The following is a 21117-nucleotide window of genomic DNA, read 5'->3' on the forward strand; positions in this document are numbered from 1 at the left end:
AAATGACACTCCCTCCCTCGAGGACTGGGAGCTTTCTGAAACCCAGGACTGTTGCAGCTCGGCAAGCTGCCCCACCAACCCTGGGACTGCACCTCAGCACTGTTCGGCAGCCCCTCTATGATTCCAGTCCTGGGGTCCCCACACACCTCTCTGCTGGTGCCCCTCAATCCTGACCTCCAGCCTCTGCTAGTCCAGTCCTGAGTTTCCTCCTCCCAAGAGCTGTCAGCGCACCTCAGTCCTGATCTGAATCACACTCTGCAAGTCTAGTTCCTGAACCTCATTCATCTTCACTTAGCACTTTGCAGGGACAAGTCTGGTCCCCACTGAAGTCCATGGAGCAGCATCTCATGTCTAACCAAGGGCAGAATTCAACCCACACAGTGCATAGTTTTGTACCAGATCTACGCTGCTCTATGTCAGCTTTGGAAAGGAGATAAGAGGGGACACATTTTTTCCCCTGTACAATGTTGCTGAAAAAATGTTGCAATTTCACGTTAGACAATTACGTGATGCAAGATGAAACCGCCTGGTTCCCACTGAAAACATGGGACATCTGAACCAAACCACGGTCCTGAAATTTTTGAGCCATTTGTGGGTATTGCTTGAAAACAGGATTGGTTCAGAATGCAGGACAGCCTCATTCCTCAGTGCAGCCCCCCACTCCCGGCTACATTTCAAAACTTTTCTTCTTGTCAGATTGAACCCTTGGGGTGATCCCTCAAATAAAACATGGAAGACTTGATTTTCCCCTGGGATTTTATGTTATTCTGGCTAGATCCTTGCCCCCAAATTATTACTAGTATATTGCATCTAGGGCTCTCAGACAGGGCTCAAGGCCTAGTTGTGCTACCAATAACACAAAGACGGTTCCTGCCCTTGAGAGCTCGCAGTGCAGGAACGAGACAAAACAGAAATGGTGGGAGGACAAGGTAACAGCAGGGAACAGGGTGAGTGTGCAGTGGAAAAGTCCTGGTGGTCTCTGCAGTCACAGGTTAATTTCCAAGTCTGGAAGTCACGTCCTTCAGTGGTTGATTCGGCTGCCCAGCCTGCGAAACTTGCATGCATGGAACTCTGTGGAAGCCTGATGGGCCCCAATCCTGGTGATTGTTGTATGCAGGCTGCCACACACAGCCTCGGGATGTCAGTAGGAAGGCATCAAGCGGTGGGATCAGGGCCTTCCCTGCAGGAACCAAGCTGGCAGGATCAGGCTGAGCCATAATATGTTTTCCACTTGAATAAACCCCACTGGGGTGACGGTCCTTGCAGCAGCCAGGAGCTCAAGGCAGCCACTCGGAGGCTTGGCTAGCCCGTGATAAGGGATCATGGGACGTTATTATAATTCACGCCTCCTGGAAAGGTGTTGCCATCACATTACACTTCCCAATACACTAAACAGGAGGTTAAGGCTGGAGTTTTACGAGCGCTTTGTCGGCTCGGAATGGCATTCAGCACCTCGGGCCCTTCCCTGGACTTTACGGGAGAGCTCCTTCTTCATTAGGGTTTATGGTGGCAGCATAAATACCACCTTCGATTATTTTTATAAGGCTTGCCTATAATCGTCCCTTTGTAAAGGCTGTTCAGAAGGGGTCCCTGGGGGGCTGTTCTCAGCTGGTCAGAGTGCAGGAGGACTGGGGGGCTACATCGGCTCGACAGAAAATCCCAAATACATACAGTAGGAGGGAATGATCCTGCAGTACCAGGTGTTGATAGGATAGGTCCTAGTGCGAGGGAACAGATTCTGATCTCACATCACCTGCTGGTCCCAGTGCTCGAGAACATGGCCAAGCATGTGAACAGCCCCCTGGATCTTTGCACAACTAATTCCGGGCTTAAAGCTGACAGTAGGACTAACTCCGCTGTAGCCAACACCTTGTGCGAAGCCAGCCAAAGAGGGAGCCCCGGCAGACCTCCACGTGACATGTCTTGAGTAGCTCAGTGGTTTGAGCAGTGGCCTGCTAAACCCAGGGTTGTGAGCTCAGTCCTTGAGGGGGGCCATTCAGGGATCTGGGGCAAAAATCTGTCTGGGGATTGGTCCTGCTTTGAGCAGGGGGCTGGACTAGATATCTCCTGAGGTCCCTTTCAATCTTGATATTCTATGATTCCTCAGCTGTCACACCAGTGTCTGTGGAACCACTGGCATCAAGCACAGAATCAATCACACAAAAATCAGCCTCCCCAGAGAAGTCAGGGCCTGCTCGCCCTCTGGCTTTACTCCAGCGGTGCTTCACTGCCTGCCGTGGGGTGAGACGCCGATGACTGGGTCAAACAGAATTTCAGTGGAATTTTCAGGATGCTTTGGAGGGCTTGCATGACACATGGCGTTCAGAGAGCGGCACGTGGAGTGATCTCTCTAAAGCGCTTGGGGCCAGCGTTTCGAGTGCTCTGCACCCAGAACGGGAACCAGATTTTAAAAACCTCTCTGCCCCCAACGTGCTGAGCGCGTCTACAGACTGGGTTCTGACTCTCAGTAACGGAGCGGGCAGTTTTGGAAATCCAGGCCTTAGTGCAAGTTCTACCGCAGGCATTACAAAAAAAAAATCTTACCCTGCTGAGGACATTAAAAAAATAAAAAGTTCTGAGCAGGTGAAAAGAAAGTCAGTATCTCAGTGTATCAGTGTGAATTACATCGAGGGAGTGTGGAACCGTTGCTGGAGGATTGAGATATTACAAGGACATTTCCTACCAATTATTTGTCTCCTTTGAACTAAACTCTGTGTGTGTGTGTGGTGGGGGTGGGGGAGAGGGTCTGGCGGTAGTGGGAGGACAGGGAGGATATTTCTGTGTGTGTACCAGGAGTCCAGCTGCAAATGGGTGCGAGATCTCTTAAATACATTCGACTTTAACACCCAAATGTGTCCTTGTCCCTAAGCAGGAGGTGGGGTGGGCAGCGTTTCTCATCTTGCTCTGTTCCCAAGGATTTACCATATGCCCCTGCGTGAAGCTTTGCTGCCCGGTAGGAGGATCCCCCCCCATGGGGTGAACAGGATAGCACCGGGATGAGGGGTGATAAAAGATCAAAGCGCCGGGGTCACACATGCTGGGGCAGAGGAGACCCCTTTGCCGCGCATGCTGGTGCGCTGTCTCTTTAAGGCATTCCTCAGGGCGTGGCCTGGGTGACATCAGCTCAGGGCATGAATGAACAGGACTGAAGTTTCCCACAAACTCCCAGTAAGTTGTTCATGGCAGGAGGGCGCAGATAAGGCACCAGCGGGCGCAGCCGCCGCCGCAGAGACTCGGATCGTTTCATCCTCTCCGGCAGGAAGGCCCAAGGCCGGAACCATGGAAAGCGGCTGGGCCCAGGCGCCCCTCTACTTCGCCCTCCTGCTGCTCCCCGGCGCCCTGCTCAGCTCCCGGGCCAAAGAAGGTAAAACTAGGCTTTGCCCGGGGGGGTTAAGCCTGGTTCTGCCAGATGCAATTGACGCGCGGGGTCCCCCCCTCCGGGCGGCCCCCTGGGAACTCGGCGCCCCTTTCTGGGGGGGTGGGAGCGGGGAGGAGTGAGGGTCTTTCCCTGCCTTTGCTTCGCGCTGCGCCGCTGCCGATCTCCTCGCGTGGGGCCCGCGACACGTGCGCGTGGGGGGGAGAGGGGCTGAGAACCGAGGAGAGGGGGCTGTGGCCCCGGGGGTGAGTGGGGGGCAGGAGCTGGCTTGGCCGGAGCGGAATCCAGAGGTGCCCGAGAGAACAACGCGCCGCGGAGAAGATTTGCAGGGCAAAGTCCCGCCGGCACCTCGCCGGCTCACAGACAGGTCGGTTAAGCCACGCGTGGGATTTGCTGGGGTTGGGTGTGACTCCGGATCCAGAGGCGCACTCGGACCCGGCGCGGACCTTGGCCGATTGACTACGAGCGGCGATTAGCGAGGAGGCACATTTCGGCCAGCGGAGTCTGGGAAGCGTCACGCGTGGGAGGTTTGTTAGCTGGTGGAACCTGCTGCCGGGGCTAGGTGGGAGAAAATCGCCCCGGGTGAATGGATTTTCCCCGGCTTCAGATACCTGGGGGAAGGCGAGGGGGGCCCTTCTGCCTGCTCCAAGGCTTTGGAAGCCGCCTCCCACCCGGAGAAGTCGCTATTGCCCCACGTCGGCCCAGGGTGGCTGATTCAGGGCGATGTCACGCTTGGCCTGGAAGTGCGAGCAGTGACACCCCGGTTACACAACCGCCTGGCTCGCCCCGACTGGGACAGGGCCCCACAGGCCCATGGCAGGGCCAGGCAGGAGGGGAGGGGAGGGGGTGACTCACTGGGGAGGTGTTGCGTTGCATGATGTGAACCATTAAAGGGTGTGTGTGGGGGGGTCTTTCCTCATTTTCTGCAGGAGATTCCTTCTTTACATGCAGTTCTGCCCATTGTTAATTGAGAGACATTATTGAGGTGTTGCCTGAATGCTGCTTTTGTGAAAATGTAAATTGCAGGAGTGGTCTTTCTCCTGATTTGGAACCCCTCCCCCCCCCCAGCCACACCCATGAGATATCAGCGAGGGGCCAAATTCTGCTTTCAGTGACAGCAGAATAAATCTGAATCTACCCCGCTGATTTCTGGTAAAGCTGTTCCAGATTGACTCTGGCCTTTAGCGTTCGGAAGACAGAATTGTTAAATTCAACTTGGGGGGACAGGGGGCAGAGGAAAATTGGTCCCAAATTCCAAACCGTACTTTTACCATGTCATGCTTCCAGCCAGGTGGGGCCGAGGTCCAACGCAAAGCTTTTCCAGAGTTTGGATCTAGGCTTTTGGGTTCAGGCCCATGTCTGAAACATTCCCAGCGTTCTAAGATTTCACCTACACTCCTGGGGATTGCTGCCCTGGGAGAAAAATCAAAGCAGGTTGAAGCAGAGTTCCTGCCTGGAATAGTTAGGACAATATTAAGAGTTGTTTAAAAATCAAATAAACTTTCCCCATCCTTCACTCACCCCTTCGTGCTGAGTGATTACAATGACCAGGACAAGGGTGCTTCTGGGGATTGTCTTCTTTCTGTGTCCTGACTGAGCAGACGCACCTTTATGCTGGTATAACTGTGCATCCATGTATGGCTTTAACGAGATCTGTTTCTAAACTGATATAGTCCTCAGATTGCTACCAAACAACCGGTGTGCAGACAAGCTCATAGGGATCAGTAACTGATCTGCACAGTGGTCAGACTCCCACTGGCTTCGAGCCGTGGCTTAGGTCCAGAGAGCAACTCAGGCATGTTGCTTGGAGGCCCCCGGGATGGCTCCCAAATTTTGATCGGCTCCAGATTCAGCTCAGAACTTTCCCAAAGCATGGGGCTGTGCCAACCTGGTGTCTGAGTCCTCTCCCTTATAGAGCTCCGGGGCTATTTGCAAAGTTCCCACCTAGAGCTGAATGTTGGGACGGAGGATGTTTGTCTGGACCCGTCTTCCATTCAAAGAAGCTATTAGAAAAACCATTAGATCGAACTCTGAAATTTTGTGTGTGTATCTTTAAAAAAAAAATGTATTGTAAAGCCATCCAAACCCTAGGTGCTGGCACAGGACACCAGGATGGTTTTGGTCTGATTGATTTCTTTTAAAAAACCAAGCTGAATGTGGCTTAGGCATAGAGGAATTTGGAATAATATGCACACTTGGGCAGATGGGCTGTAATTGCTCAGAAAGAAGCATAAGAATCTATTGAGTAAATAGTGATTTAAGGCACCATCCTTCCCCCCAACACCCCCCCCCCAACAATTTAACAGCAGCTGCTAATTTGGGGCGCTTGGATTTTTAAGTGCTCAGCATGGGAGCTCGTTTTGTGGGTGCCCGAGAATTGATATTGCTGCCTCTCAGGTTGGCCACCCGCAACTAGTAGCCACGTTGGCTATTAGACCATCCTTAAAACCAGGCATCGCTACCACAGCTTCCCTGGGCAGCTTCATAAGCTCCCGCGAGAAGGAGCCGCTGGAGGGTTGTGCAGTTTTTCAGATTAACATTTGCCTTTGCTGTTTTCCAAGTGCCAAAAGTAATTGGTGTCTAATGTGGACTAATCGCTTGCCAAATTGCAGTTTCCAATTAACGTTGCTGTGGAATGAGAAGAGGGCTCGTTACTTGGTGAACTCCCCAGGTCTATTTTTATGCTTTTTATGCTGCAATAGACCAGCAAAATCAGCTGCTTTAAGAAAACGTGCTTTACATCAGTCCTCGGGCTATAACCTTCGAAGTATATTCAAGGGTGAAATTCTTCCTTCCGAGCTGCATGACTGATCTTGACATTACTATTCTGTTTCTCCGAAGAGTAACGATTCTGCATTAGGGAAGATGTCTGGAGTTCCTCCACATGTAGGGAGCGCAAAACATGCTAGATGAAGTCCGCAGCTGAGGGGCCAGCGGAGATCTTTGCCGTTAGTCCAGAGCCCTATTATTACAGTTAAGATGCTCTGAGGGTCTGAATGCGGATCTGCAAAACTGGAGATCTAATCCCTGCTCTGACAACCCTCTCAAGGATGCCCTGCTTGGGCTAGCGTAGGCTAGGTAATTCTCCACCAAAGAGAGAAGCTATAGTGTAGAACAGGTGTTCTTGGTGGGGCAACGCATGCGGGGGCGGGCGGGTCCCCTTTTATCGACCTTTGTGTCCTTGAGCAAATCGCTTCACTTCTCAAATAAGATTTTTCCTTTGTTGATTTAATATTTTTAGTAGCCAGTTCAAACAGACTAAACACGGCACTGAAAAGTGAAGGGAGAAAAGAATTAAAATGGGGTGGAGGCAAGGGGGAGAATCTCTTCCAGCCTGCGAAAGCTTTGCCTGCATGACAGCACAAGCAGACAGACAGACAGACTGTGATTGGGGTTCCCCCTCCCCCTTGTGTAAAACAGTTAAATAAAACCTCGGAGGTGGGGCTGCTTTGGTGGCCAAGCTCAGTGAGATGTCTGTATTATTCACATCACCTTCCGAATAGGTTGGAGGGGGAGATAGTTAAAGTTACACACTCATGGCGGACACAGGAGCTTTGCCCACTGTGGCCCTGATCCAGCACAGCCCTTAAGCACATGCTGAAGTCCTGGAAAGCAGTAAGCGCAGATCCTCGAAGGTATCCTTTTGGGGATCAGGGCCTCAATGCCCCCAAAGTCAAATGGGATTTAAACGGGGCCTGAAACCAGCGGTTGCAAAGGCTGCAGCTGTGTGAGTCAAGAGATCCGGGTTCCAGGCTCTGCCACAGATTCACCATGTATGTCACTGCCTCGCTCCGTGCCTCAGTTTCCCCAGTGGAGGTGTTGGGGAGCGATCAGCCCTGCAGCTGTTCTGTCAGCTACAACCGGGGTGATAGTTCTGGGAGATTCAGATGAATCTTTGCAAAGCGCCAGAGGGCGGGGGGTGGGGAGATAAATGGATGAAGAAAGCAGAGGGAGCAGCACCACCAGGTGCCGTGGAATGACAGGGATCGAAACCAGCTGAGCCCACCTTTGCGTATAAATAAGCCAGTTGCGTTAGCTGGGCAGTGGCAGAGACGGGTCACTGCTGGCAGTCGGCCTTTAGCCACGAGAGAGGAAATGAAGGGCCTGAGTGAGATCCCTGGTGAGGTGTCGACTCCCTGCACAGCCTGATTTCTGAGCTCCCGGCTGGGGGTTCCTGGGCCTCACTGGTGACTCGCCAGGAGCCTGTGCACCACACCTGGTTTGCCTGCGGATTGCTGCCACCCTCATCTTTAATGTGGAGGCATGGCTGGTGGAGGGGCAGGTCCCAGCACGCGATGTAGCAATGCTGAGCGGGTCAGGCTGGGAAACAGGATGCTAGGATGGGTCACCTCCATGTGCTGCAAGGGGAGGGTGGTAGGGACCTTGTTAGGTTAAGCAATAGCCAGCCCCTTCCAGGAGTGCAGATTGGGATGTAGGGAGACGCTGGGTGATGACGTTAGGTGGCACAGGCTGTGTTAATTAGTGTGGGGGCCAGAGGGAGCCCCAGTGTCTGTCTGTAGCTGGCAGCCTCAAGGATGAATCCTCTTTGGGTTTATCACAGGCCCTCCTGTGCCTGGGCTGCTAAATTCTCCTCCCAACAGCCACTCGGCTCAGGGGCGTAGCTCACGAGACCCGCCCCATCCCAGGCGCACGGGAGCTCGGAGAAAGCCCCTGTACAACACCAGTCATCAGCGTGGCTTTAACTCCTTGGCTGGTCTTTCAAAACCTGCTGTGACTTGCCAGGTGCAATCTGCTGATGGAGCAGGAGGGAGCGCCCTCTCCCTGCGTGGGCCAGGGGCTCGCCTCTGCTGCTAGCCAGTATGCAGGGGGGTGGGACAGATGCTCAGGCTGAGAACTCTCAAACTCGGCTCGCTGCCGCTGTGCAAGATCCCGGCTGTGCTTTGCCTCACTGCCACAGGGGAGGAGGGGGTTTGGGGGTGCAGGAGAACTGGGAAGACACCTTCTGTGTCTGGGAGTGTGTTCGGATCAGACCCGCAGCACTAGTCTCCCATGTCCTTTATCCCTGCACAGAAAGGGGATGCTGGCACCTGGACCAAGGAGATGGCTGGCGGGGGGGGGGGGGGGGGAGAGCTAGACTGCCCCAGGTTAGCCGGGTGGGCCTGAACCCCACCCCCAAGCTCCCTGCTGGGGTTCTTCTTAGCCACGGGTTCATTTCCTCCTCCCCCCCGATTAAAGGCATTTCCAGCCCTAGAACTGGTCTGGGCCCAAAGCCAGGTGGCAAATGATGGATCGACAGAACCAAAGGGGCTTCGCTGCCCAGCCTGCTTCCCAGAGCCAGTCTGCCCCACGGATCCACCCTGCACTTGCCCCAGTCCAGAAACCCGCCCTTAGCCGCACCACCGCAGGCAGCGCAGAGGGGCGCTCGGCTGGGTATAAGTGGGAAACTGTGAAGGCAAAATGGGGTCTGGAGCCACCTTCGGCAACTGCCCTGAGTGAGAGTCGAAATGCAAGGGCTTGTTGGAAAAGTGGGGCCCAAGCTGGGTCATGTGTGGGGGGGTGCAATGGGGCTTAGGGACCCTCTGGGGTGCAGGGCATGGTCCTCATGGCGCCATCTGGTCAGCTCGGAGGGTATATCTGCATGGTGAGAAAATGCAGCCACCGGTCTCGCAGCCCGGGTCAGCTGCCTCAGGCTGCGGGGCTCTAAAACTGCAGTGTAGACGTTCCAGCTCAGCCTGGTGCCTGGCCTCAGAGACCTTTGAGCCTGGGCGTCTACACTGCAATTGTACAGCCTGAGTCAGCTGAGCCAGACCAGCTGCAGGACTAGTGCCTTGTAGCTCCTCCCTGAGATGTGGCGGCAGGGAGCACCCCCATTCAGCAGGCAGAGCCCAGCTTTTTCTTCCCCAGAAGCCGGCTGGTGGGTAGCAGGAACTGCAGGTCCTTTGGGAGGAGCAGAGGCCCTGCTGTTTCTCATGCCTAGCTGGTGGGGCTGGCAAGGGGGGCGTGTTTCTTTAAGGGAAGCTGGCGGGCTGGAGCAGGGGGATCTGGCCAGTGCTGGTTTATAGAGGGAGGGAGGGTGTGGAGCCAGCTCTGCTGCCCTGGGAGAATCACCATGAAGAGATTTCCCCACCCCGCTCCAGAGCAATGAGTTAGAACAGAGCGGGGTGAGCCTGGGCACTGCAGCCCGTCCCACGCGGCCTGGGGCCCCTCGGTGTCCCGGCTGCAGCATTCCTCCCCCTGACTGCATCCAGGCTGCCCCTAGCTCGCACAGATCTGAGGGGGAAGAGTCGAGCCCCTTCCCCAGCCTGAATCCTGGGCTCCGTAACGGCCCGAGCCAGGAGCCCGTGGGGTTCGTGTGCCTCTGGTCTGGCCGATGCCCTCCACCACTTGCTCAGAGATCCCTGATGCTAACACATTCCTGGCTGGCTGATTCACCGGGGCTTGGCAGGGCCCTGATGGGCTGGCTAATTGCTTCCGCTCAGGCCTGGGCCGCTCGCCCTTTGATTTCACTGCCTCTGTCATGTGGCTCTGGGTTATTTGTTTTTCTTTCCTTCTTTCCTTCCTCTTTTCAAACCCATCTGATCCCTTGGCAGGTCCCAGCCTCCGCCCCTGCGCTGATGGGGACGGGAGGCTCTGGCCCCGGCATGTCTGAACATGTCTTAGGAGGGTTTGGCTGGCTGAGGACAGGGGCTTGCCATGGCAGATCCGATCGCTGGCCAGTCAAGGCCAACAGTGGCCAGTGCCGGAGGGTCCCTGTGTGTTATGTGCCTATGCAATGGTACAGGGCTCTGACGGTTGGGACTAGGGCTGTGTTTCTTTCCTGACCCTTGTGCCATGATCTGCCTTGTTGTCATTACCTTTGCTTTGCACGGCTCCAGTTTTTGCTTGCGGTTGCAAAATAGACTCGTCCTCTCAAAGACTCCCAACCGCAATGTTTGCCTTGATGAGGAAGGATGGCCTTGTGGTGAAAGCCCTGGGCTGAGACTCAGGAGGGCTGGCTTCTGGCCCCAGCTTTTCCACAGGCTCCCTGGGTGATCTTAGGCAAGTTGCTTACTCCTTCTGAGCCTCAGTTTCCCCACTTTAGAGTGAGGCTAATCACATACCCCTAATCACACTCAGAGGGTTATGGGGGTAAATCTATTGGGAATGAATTAGGAGGTACTTAGAGCGATGAGGCTGCGGAAATGCTTAGAAATCCTGCAGTGGTGAGTTACATAGGTTGGCGATATGGTATGTGAAGACGAGAGGGTCTTGTGGTTACAGCAATGGTTGTTTGGGAGCTAGAGCTAGGAAAATGAGGGTTACCCGCTCCCCACCCTAGCCATTCTTCCAGGCACAGATATCATCAAGCAAGGCCTGGCTCCTGGGACTGATTCTGCTCTCACTCCCAGCGATGTAATGCAGGACGGCAATAGGGTTACAGCCCCTCAAGTCAGAGAATAAGCGAGAGCAGAAAGAGAGGGTGAGGCTTCCTCCAGCAATCCTAGCCCAGTCCATGTGCTGAGACCCAGAGAATGGAGACAGACACTCCCCACCCCCTTCTCCCCACCCCGTTCCAAGCCCCCTTGGAGGCAGAAGGGCTGGTTTGCAAGCTGCAGCGAAATGGTAATGAACGGTTTGCAGCCTTGGCAGCTGCGAGCAGCCACCGGATCCAAACCGGCGTCTGGAAGAGATTTCGTTCCCCCAGCACCGCGGCTCCTTCTCACACTGTGGAAAAAACTCTGGAGAATGGGAGCGCTAAAGAGGAAAACCCCAGAGGTGACAGGGATCATATCTGTTTGGGTGAAGCACCAGCGAGTCGGGGACGGGGCGTGCAGCAGGAAGGGCTGAATCGGATGCTGCCAGCACAGGAGTTAGCAGAGCAAAGGGGCATCCTGCCTGGTATCCTGTCTCCGAAGCCGCATGCTTCCGAGAAAGGCATCAGACCTGCTACTGCAGTGATGGGGGGGGGGGAATTCCTGCCTGACCACCGCTGAGCTGGTGCCCTGAATCATGAGGGCTGATAACCTTATCCCAGCTAGCGCAGATTCGTCTCTGGCATAACGCCATTGACTTCACTGGGGTTACGCCAGGGATGATTTGGCCCTATTGTCTGACCCAACCTGGCTTCCTCTTAGCCATGAGCAGAGCTGGGCCGGCCTGATCTTTGCCAGAACCTCCCTCCTGCACCTTTGGATCCTCTGCCCTTTCCCCTCCGGCTGCCGCCCTCTTCCTAAATATAAAGCCTCTGTCTCATTAGTCAGCTGCTCAAATATGGGGAATGAGGGCAAATAAAAAGCAGCCCGGAGATAAGTGTGCGATAAGAGCCCTGGTGTCTCCACCTCGATGGTGACTGCCCAGCACTGGGGGTATGATACTGCTGCAGCCCCTGCGGCTTTGTGGACCTGGCACAAAGGGGCAGGGGAGAGTAGAGACCAAGGCCATAGGAAGCGAGTGGCTGTGTTGAGAGGTTACTCCTGGGCAGAGCTGTCCTGCTCCGGCTCTGTGCTGAGCTGCAGGGCCACTCGGATTTCATAAGCCACCATCGGCCCCTCGGCCTAGCCAGAGCAGGGAGCTGAGTGCTCGTCGGGGCAAGGGCTGAGCCAAGCCATGGGGCTGGGCCCTTTATGGTCCCTTGTGGTGCCCACAGGAGGTGCAAGAGGTTTGTTTAAAAGAAAAGCTGCTGCCTCTGTGCAGTACGGGGCCCGTCGGGCCTTTGACACCCAGTCTCGGCAGGGGGGCTCTTTGGCCACACAGTGGGGCAGAGCCAGAGCTTCGAGGGGAGCGTGGCTGCTGGATCTTTAACACAGAGGGGTTTTCTCCCCACTGCAGAGCAGGTGTTGACGTTAAACAGGGCGTGAACGAAACCAGCGCCCGGCCTTTCACCCTCGCTCAAACCTGTGCAAAGTGCTATGCGTGCCAGTGTGCGAGAGTGGAGGGTTCTGATCGGGGGGGGGGGGGGCTTTTGCCCCCGCGGCTGGGCTTGGTGCATGCACCAGGCACCTGGTTGTCTGTCGGCGGGATGAGGTGCCTGCTCCCGCATTGTACATTTCCCTTCCCCTGGTCTAACTGTTCGTTTGCTTTCCCTTTCAGTCGTCCTGCTGGATTTTGCCAAGGCCCACGGGGAGCTCGGCTGGCTGACCCATCCTTATGGGAAGGGGGTAAGTCTGAATCCCTAGCGCTCGGTGGGAGCTCTTGGGGCGGGGGGGAGAAAGGGGAGAGGCTCACTCCATAGATCCCCTCCTAATTCACCCTGGGATTAGCGAGAGGAGAATCCACTTCGATGTCCATTGGGAGGCAGAGGACACAGGAGGTGCCCATCCCTTGATTGCCACAGGGCATCAGTAGAGCTCTGTGGGGAGGCCCAAGGGTGGAATAGCAGGGGCAGGTCTGCAGTGGGGCTGCAGGAGTGAGTGGCTTCGGCACAAGGGGGCCAGCATAGCAGACCGGTGCTTTGGGGATGGCCAGAGGGTGGCTGGAGCTCTCAACACACTCTGAACATTCGGTCGTGGGGGAATCTCTTCTCCGGCTCTGCCAGACTGCCGGGAAACATTGCAGCCCCTGGGGGAGTCGCATGGGGTGGGCAGGGGGCGAGGAGGCCAGGGGGCTGCCGTGTGGGATCAGATGTCCCTGGTTTGCAGCAGTGTGGAGACCCCCAGGCTGGCTGCCCCTTCCTCTTCCTCCCCCCCGCTCCAACCCAAGCGACTATTTGTTTTGGTCTCTCCTGGCAGGTTTCCTATCTCCTGCCCTCCTGTGGGTCATGTCAGGAGGTTAATTGGCCGGTGTGTTCTGCCGTCCACTGGCAGGACTGTGCTGACAAGTTAATCCCCTGGGTTTGCCATTTCCAAGGGCCAGGTGGAACCTGGCTGGCTCCAGCCGCAGTCCCAGTCCTGCCTGGCTCTCCCAGACACAGCCTCCGCCCCAGCCATGCTGGCAGCCCGATCTGGCTCCCTGTGGAAAGATACCCACTGACAGGGCCGCCCAGAGGATTCAGGGGGCCTGGGGAAAAGCGGGGGAGGTGCGGTGCACTTTTGGGCCCCCTGCCACCGAAATGCCACCAAAGACCCAGAGCGACTGAAGGGCCCCCCTGCCACCAAAGACCCAGACCACCGCCGGGTCAGGGCTCGCAGGGCCCCTGTGTGGCCTGGGGCAAATTGCCCCACTTGCCCCCCCACCCCGGGAGGCCCTGTCCATTGATGTCAAGGAACACTGTGAGTCAGAGTGTCCTTGGCTGGCCAGGCTTCCCAGGAATGGGATGAGATTTAATTTAATTTCCCGCATGTGGAATAATTTGGAAGTAGGGCCCCGCTGTGGCTGGTGTGAGAACCGGTCGACAGCCCTGGCTATAGCCAGGAGTGGGCAGCTTGGTCCGAGCTCTGTGTTTGCACTTTGCAGGCTTGTGCTGGGCACCCAGAATCAGAGGCCCCTTAATAATGTTGGGCCTGAAACGCCACATGCCTCAGTTTCTCCATCTGTAAAACGAAGGTTGGTCTCTTGACCTGACGAGCGCACTGGAGGGTCGAGGGTCAATATCCATCCCTGGACAATGGCAGCTTGTCTGGAGGAGGCTAGGCTATAGGCAGCGGAGGGAGCGGGCGTAGAGCGAGCACGCTGAGTGGTATTGGGATCAAACCGCCCGTGGCTGCCTTCGGTTGCAGGGCAGAGCCGAGGTAGCTGCTGGGTTCGGCAGTTCCCAGCTCCCTGCTTCAGGGCATGAGCCAACCTCCAGCTGAGGGGTTCAGGAAGAAACGTAACCAGGGGCCCTGCAGAGTTTCTTGCACCTTCTGACCATCCAAGAGGGGAGCCAGGCTGGCAGTTCCTTAGGCTTCATTCCCGGCAGCCCATTTTGCTCTCCTTTAACACCTCATCTCCCCTGGGCAGTGGGATCTTCTCCAGAACGTCATGAACGAATCCCTCATCTACATCTACTCGGTCTGCAATGTGATGGAAGGCGACCAGGACAACTGGCTGCGGACCAACTGGATCTACCGCAGCGAGGCCGAGCGCATCTTCATCGAGCTGAAGTTCACGGTCCGGGACTGCAACAGCTTCCCAGGCGGGGCCAACTCCTGCAAAGAGACCTTCAACCTGTACTACGCCGAGTCGGATGTGGACTACGGCACCAACTTCCAGAAGCGCCAGTTCACGAAGATTGACACCATCGCGCCCGACGAGATCACGGTGCGCGAAGACTTCGCCTCCCGCAACGTCAAGCTCAATGTGGAGGTGCGCACGGTGGGGCCACTGAGCCGCAAGGGCTTCTACCTGGCCTTCCAGGACATTGGGGCCTGCGTGGCCCTGCTCTCCGTCCGCATCTATTACAAGAAGTGCCCCGGTGTGCTGCAGAACATGGCACTCTTCCCCGAGACCATCGCCGGTGCCGACTCGCAGGCCCTGGCCAAGGTCAGGGGCACGTGCGTGGAGGACGCGGTGGCCAGCGAGGAGCCCAGCATGCATTGCAACTCGGACGGGGAATGGCTGGTGCCCATTGGGCAGTGCCTGTGTCGGGCGGGATACGAGAAGGTGGAGGAAAGCTGCAAAGGTACAGGTGTCCGGACGAGGGTGCGCTTGGGGGGCGGGGAGATCTCCTATGTACGAGGCTGCTGGGTACTGTGGTATCGCAGGGCCTTGGAGCCCCATGCCTCGTGTCCCGTGTATAGACACTCACCCCCTGCCAGGCCTGGCCTCCAGCACCCTCCGCTCCTGTTCTAGGCTGCCCCATGCACAGCCCTGCCAGCGGCCCTCAGTTCTGATCCGTAGCATCCTCTTCTGTTCCCAGCCATGGGCTCCCACATTCAGCTCTGCCGATGCCCCTCAATCCCGACCTGCACACCCCTGCTTACTATTCCGAACCCTAGACTTCACAACCTGGCAAGTCCAGCCCTGAGCGCCCCCCTAACCCCCCCAGATCTAGTGATGCCTCTCAGGCCTGACCCAGCCCTGCGCCTGGGCACACACAGCGCCGACAATCAAACTCAGCCCTGACCTGTGGCCACGTGGTATCTCAGCCATGGGCTCCCCACACAGCTCTGCTGATGACTCTGAGCCCTGCCCCGCACCCCAGCCCTCTCTCCCAGCCCTGGGCAAGTGCATCTATTTCCATTCATTCTCTTCTCTGCCCCACTCCCCCTTTGGGGGCGCCCAGCTGGGCTGGGTTTCGAGGCCATTTCCCTGCTCCGGGAGGGCACCAGCCAACCGGAGAGCAGAGATCTGAGCCTCCCTGATAAAACCCTCCTAAACAATAAGCATCAGTGTTGGGAGCGGTGGGGGAGGGGGCATGGGGTCCGACCATGGAGCAGATGCCTGTGCCGGCCTGGCAGCTCTCTCATGACATGAGTGGTGAGGAATGCAGTGGGAGAGGGGCCGGCGGGATAAACCCCGGCAATGCGGAAAGTGGTGCCGGGGGCTGGGGGGAATTCAGAGATTGGCAGGGTGGAATCGACCCCCCCCACACACACACATGTACCTGCTGTCAACCCTCGACAGCTCAGGGGAGTCGGGGGTCCCCCAGGTCAAGGAGCAGGGAAGGGTTTGATTTTAGCTGCTAACAAAGCAGCCAGGAGTCCTGGGACAGTGGGGTGGGGATAGGGGAGGGGGCTGAACTCCCAGGCCATGTCCTGCCAGGTGCTGTTCTTCCTAGCCCAGCGCGTCCGCCAGGGACACCCCAGTGCAGTGCTGGCTTGATGACCCTGGGTGTCTATTTGCCCTCCCCCCCCCGACAAGCCCAGCATGGGCAGCAGCTTGGCATGCCTCTGCCCCCAGAGGGATCCCCCTAGGAGAGACCCAATGGCCCATTCAGTCCTCAGCTGCCCAGCTGCTGTCAGCTCCTTGCCTCGGACCTGAGAAATATCTTCCGCCAGGTGGGAGAGAGGAGAGGAGCATGGAGCCCTGCTCCACCCTGGTGTCTGCAGGGGCCTGAGCTGCATCTGGGTTCTGGATTGGCCCTCCCCCTCCTGGATCAGGGCCTCGCCGGCCCCACAGGAAGGGGGTTACAGTACCATGGGTGAGCCCTGCCCTCGCAGGGAGCTCTCGCACATCAGCGGCTGGTGCGGTGGGATCCCCCGGCCAGGTGTTGTGTGTGTGGGGTGGCCTGCTGGAGCGCTCGCGGTTATGTCACGACTGAGAGATGCTTTGATCCAGCCATTCCCCTCCCCTTGGGCTACCAGGGTCCTCGCTCCAGCACCTGCCGCTCAACCCCCCGGCTGGTGGGGCTCATGGGCCATGCAGGGCCTACGCCCTCTCCCTCTGCCATGGCTGCCCTCCCTCCAGCCCAGCTGGGTGAGAGTAGTGCTGAGCCCCCGCTTGGCCCAAGAGCCCCCTGGCCAGACAGGGGGAGCTGGGATGTGGAGGAAGGGAGCTGCCACTTCCACCCCAAATTGCTGAGCCCGGGGGGCTGCTAAAGGCCGTCCCCTCTTCGTACAGCCTCAGCCAGCTCTGCAGCTGGCAGGAGCCTCCTGGGGCTCCATTTCCTCCCCAGCTTCCCTTGTGCAGAGGGGAGCTTGACCGGTCAATGCATCAGCCTCCCCCCACAACACCTGTACTGGCATCTGCCTTGGGTCACAAGTGACTCGAGTTTGTTGGTCTCAGCCCCACTCTTGGAGGGGAAAGTGTGCTCAGGGACCTTCAGGGACGGGCCCAGGGCTGTTGGAGCAGGGGTCGGGCGGGGGCGCGGGCTGGCACTGTCTTTACTGTGGCTGAGCAGCCATAAATTGGGACGAACCTTCCCCCAGCTTCTGGCACGGGATCTGCAACGGGCATCAGCTCCCATCCCAGGTGCATTGTCTCCTGGCTGGGTTCCCTGGTTGCTGGGAGCAAGTGGGCTGGGATCAAGGCCTTGGGGTGCTGGGGCTGGCGTCTCTCTGGAGATTCGGCTCTTTCAGCTGTGTGCCCCCGAGTTGGGAACAGAGGGTTTGTTCACAGGAGAATCCTGGGGCTACAATAGCAGTGGGGGACTCAGTGTGATTGAGGGGGACTGGCAGAGCTGTGGATGGGGAGCTCAGTGCTGGGATAGCTGGGGGCTGCAGGTCGGGACTGAGGGGCACTGGAAAAACTGTCCCCATGGGTCCTACATGTGGAATGGCAGAGTTGTGGGTGGGGAGCCCAGGGCTGGGATAGCTGGACGCTGGGGATCGGGATTGAGGGGTGCTGGCAGGACTATGTGGGGAGCCCAGGGCTGGGATAGCCAGGGGCTGCGGGTCAGGATTGAGGGGTGCTGGCAGGGAGCCCAGATGTAGAATGGCAGAGCTGAGTGGGGAAGTTTGTCCCAACCCTGCCTGGGCCATGCCTGGCTTAGTCCAGGGTTGTCACAAGCCCAGTCCAACCATGTCACAGGCTGGTCAGCCGCCCCTGAGTTGTGGGGACTGTGTCCTGGAGCAGGGCACGGCGGGTCAGGCCCTGCGCTGGCCACCTGGCAGGGCCTGAGTCGTAGATCCCCGAAGTTAACGGGAGCTTTGTGCCAACTCAGACCGCGCCCAGTGCTGAGCCAGCCATGGCTGCTGTCAGTGGGAGGGGAGGGTCCTGGGCCCCAGTATTACCCTGGGATCCTAGCAATGGCCCTGGGCACCCCCACAGCCAGCCTTGGACCTGCGAGTCCAGGTAAGGGGTGATGGGAAAGCAGCAAGTTTGGGTACACCCCCCACACATTTACCTGGAGGGCGCTGTGAGCAGAGGGGCCTTCACAACCCACACACAGAACATGCCATGATGCGGGGCACCATCTGCAGCCAGCCCCCACTCCCTGCAGAGCTCAGCCTTCCCGGGGGCGGAAAGGAAGGGAGTGAAACAAACAGGAGATAAGCGATTGGGGGCTGGAGAGGGAGCGGGAGGGGCCCGCTCCATTTTGTTGGGGTCAGGAATGGGACGGGAGATAATCCACAGGTTTGCATAAAGCCCCCGCTCAGTGCCGGATCTCCAGCCCTCGCCCACGGGTGCTCCGGGGAGAGCCAGATAAGGAGCCTTCCAGCACCGGAGACGCTCTGCCCCCCCCTCCCAAGCCAAGGATTGTTCATGGAGACTCCTCTCCCTCTCCCCCCTCCGTAGAGGGCTCTCCAGCCCCTCCCTGCTGCTGCGGAGGTCACCCCAGAACTGCAGACCCTGTACCCCCTTCCCTCCAGGCCAGGCGTAGGCCCAGCGGGTCACCATGGTGACAGCATCCTTGCTGCCCTCCAGTCCCCTCTGTCTCCAGCTGGTACATGAGGGGAGGAAGCGGCAGCTCCCGGGTGGGCTCCCTGGGGTGGGGTGGAGTGCGGTGGGCCAGACCCCCGGGGAGCTGTCCTCAGCCAAGACCCAAACCACCCCATGCTGACATCAGGTGGGGCTCTGCTCCCTTCTGCTCCTCCTCATTCTTACTTCATCAGCTGCGCAAAGGGATATGCATAGTGCCCCCTTCCCGTTCCCGGGCCCGCTGAGAGAAGCTTTAGGGCAGGGCCCTGCGGTGCTCCCCCTGGCAATGCCCAAGCCTTCATTCATCCTGCCCGCCCCCCCCCCCCAAGTCTGCTTGCCCCTGTGCCCTGGTAGCCAGGTGCCAGCTGCACAGCGAGGCCCAGCGGAGAGTGTCCGGGCACCAAAGCACGTGTGCAGAGTGTCATTGCACTAGCATTCCCCAGGGCATGTCCCGTGCCAGCCGGCCTGGCTTGCCGGTGCCACCTGCTCAAGCCCCTGACCCTTTGGCATTGACAGATGTCTTCCTTCATCTCCTGGGCAGCATGGTGCCTGCTTCCCCCTCCCCCACGTTCTTGTTTGTCAGCCACACTCCATCCGTCTGACTTGTGTTTCCTCCTCCCTCTCCCCAGCCCATCCGCCACCCCCCATCGTCCTGGGAAAACAAGACTTGCTAAAGGTTTGCACCCCCTCCCCAGTGCAGACACTAGCTATCTATGCTGGCTGAATGGAGGCATTGTGTCTGCAGGAGTGTGTGTGTGTGTGTGTGTGTGTGTGTGTGTGTGTGTGTGTCGGGGGGGGTATGGACAGGGACCCTGCTGATGGTTTCCCTCATTAAGTCAGATGGCCCTTTGGGACTGTGACCCGTGCGGGCTGACGCCTCCCTTTGTCCCAGGGAGGCCCTGCTCTTCCCGCTGTCTCTGGCGGTGAGTCAGACGTGCTTCGTTGACAGGCCCTGCAGTGGGTGTCCTTGGCCTTTTGGGGGTCCCCTGCCGCCTAGGGCGGAGGGAGTCCTGACCACGAGGCCCAGATGCGGCTCACAGAAATCCAGCACCCAGAGTGCAGCTGCCTCTTCAGTTGAGCCCAGTGGCGCAGCCTGCAGAGACTCCAGGCCCCAGCGTGCAATGCAGGATGGCTGCCCACCAGTGCAGCTCCGCTGGTATCACGGTGGTGTGGTATCACGGTGGAGCACTGCACAATGGAAGCTGGGCTGCCCCTTTGTTTGGGGGTGGATGGAGCACTGCACGCTGGGACCTGTAGTCTCTATGGGCCACACGCACCCCTGCAGAAATGATGGCAGCTGGGTTCACTAGCGCATTACCTGGAAGCCCAGAAGGCCTTCAGATGGGCAGAGCGTGGGTGACCAGGAAGTAACAGTTCCACACAAATCCCACCTCCACCCCCCCAACCAGCTCACAGCAGTAGCCTGGGGGTGTGGCCCTGAGGAAGGACACAGTGTTATGGGGGCTACCCCAAAGGTTGGGTAGAACCAGCCCCAGCTGCTGCTGTGGGACCACGAACCCTCAAGGAGCCTCAGTTCCTGGAGGCCCTGCATGGAAGTTGGACTTAAAATGGGGGGTCGTTCCTGGCATTGCGTGGCCAGCATGAAGACTGTCTGTATGCTTTGCGCCCGTCACTGTCTGTCTGACTCTGCCCCCGTGCCCGTAGGAGCTGAGTGCCTGCGGCGTGCCCTGGGGGCACGGAGAGAGGGACCACAGTCGGTGCCACTGGCAGGGCCGCACATCCCGGCAGTGGCTCCCAACCTGACTGGCTTCCTCTCCCTCCGGGCAGGCCAGCGAGCACCTTGCTCCTCTGGCCACTTGCCACGTGCCTGTGAGCTGCCCCTGTGATCTCTCCCTGGTCGGATGGAGGCGCTTCCTGCCAAAGATGGGGGGCGGGGATGGAGAATGGAATTTGCCCTTTGTGCAGAGAGGTTCTCTGACCTCCGGCAGCAGTGCTGGAGCCTGCTGGCCTCTGTGAAAGGGAGCCCAGGGAGCAGGAAACAAAGGAGTTTATCTCCAGGAATAAACACAGATATTCTTAGCCTCTCCTCCTGCTGCCAGAGTCCCCATCCCTCCTCCATGAAAGCTTCACCCCCTCCTTCCGTTCAGGGAACACGTAGAGGAGTCCGTACCCTGTGCATCTCGCAGGGGTCTGAGCGAGTCAGACCCTGCATTCTGCATCTATCTGTGTGTCTGTCTGTAATCTGTCCCCGTACATTCTATCTATCTATCAGGGCTGCCCAGAGGATTCAGGGGGCCTTGGGCAAAGCAATTTTGGAGGCCCGTTCCATAAAAAAAACTTGCAATACTATAGAATACTATATTCTTGTGAGGGCCCCTGCAGGGCCTGGGGCAAATTGCCCCACTTGCCCCCGCCCCCCGGGCAGCCTTGCTATCTATCTATCTATCTGTCTATCTATCTATCTATTCTCCATACATCCCATCTGTCTGTCTGTCTATTTAAGCATCAGTGTCTATAAGTTGGAAGTTAATTCCTATAAGTCTAATTGCTCCAGAGAGGCCCAAGGTCCCTCCTGCCCTCTCTTACTCCTCCCCTGCTCCGGCCTCTGGGCACCAGTGAAATCCTGACAGGTTTACTGCCCTATTGTTTCAAGGTGCAGCCAAAACCACCGAGCAGGGCAA

The 21117-nt window shown here is 57.7% G+C and overlaps 1 protein-coding gene across 2 annotated transcripts in view; it reads left to right on the top strand.

Annotated features, from left to right (window-relative positions):
• The first annotated feature begins 3189 nt into the window (after window positions 1-3189).
• EPHA2 (EPH receptor A2) overlaps window positions 3190-21117 on the top strand; it is a 35243-nt gene continuing 17315 nt past the window's right edge. Inside the window, exons 1-3 of one of the 2 annotated variants that reach the window (XM_050931194.1) lie at window positions 3190-3364; window positions 12407-12474; window positions 14195-14855. In XM_050931194.1, the coding sequence (XP_050787151.1) occupies window positions 3280-3364; window positions 12407-12474; window positions 14195-14855 (814 nt within the window). In that variant the 5' untranslated portion in view covers window positions 3190-3279. Of the gene's footprint in view, window positions 3365-3833; window positions 3904-12406; window positions 12475-14194; window positions 14856-21117 lie in introns of those variants that run through there. The other variant, XM_050931195.1, reaches the window with a different exon arrangement.

This window comes from Gopherus flavomarginatus, chromosome 21 (assembly GCF_025201925.1).
Source record: "Gopherus flavomarginatus isolate rGopFla2 chromosome 21, rGopFla2.mat.asm, whole genome shotgun sequence".
In the NCBI taxonomy this organism is placed as follows: Eukaryota; Metazoa; Chordata; order Testudines; family Testudinidae; genus Gopherus; species Gopherus flavomarginatus.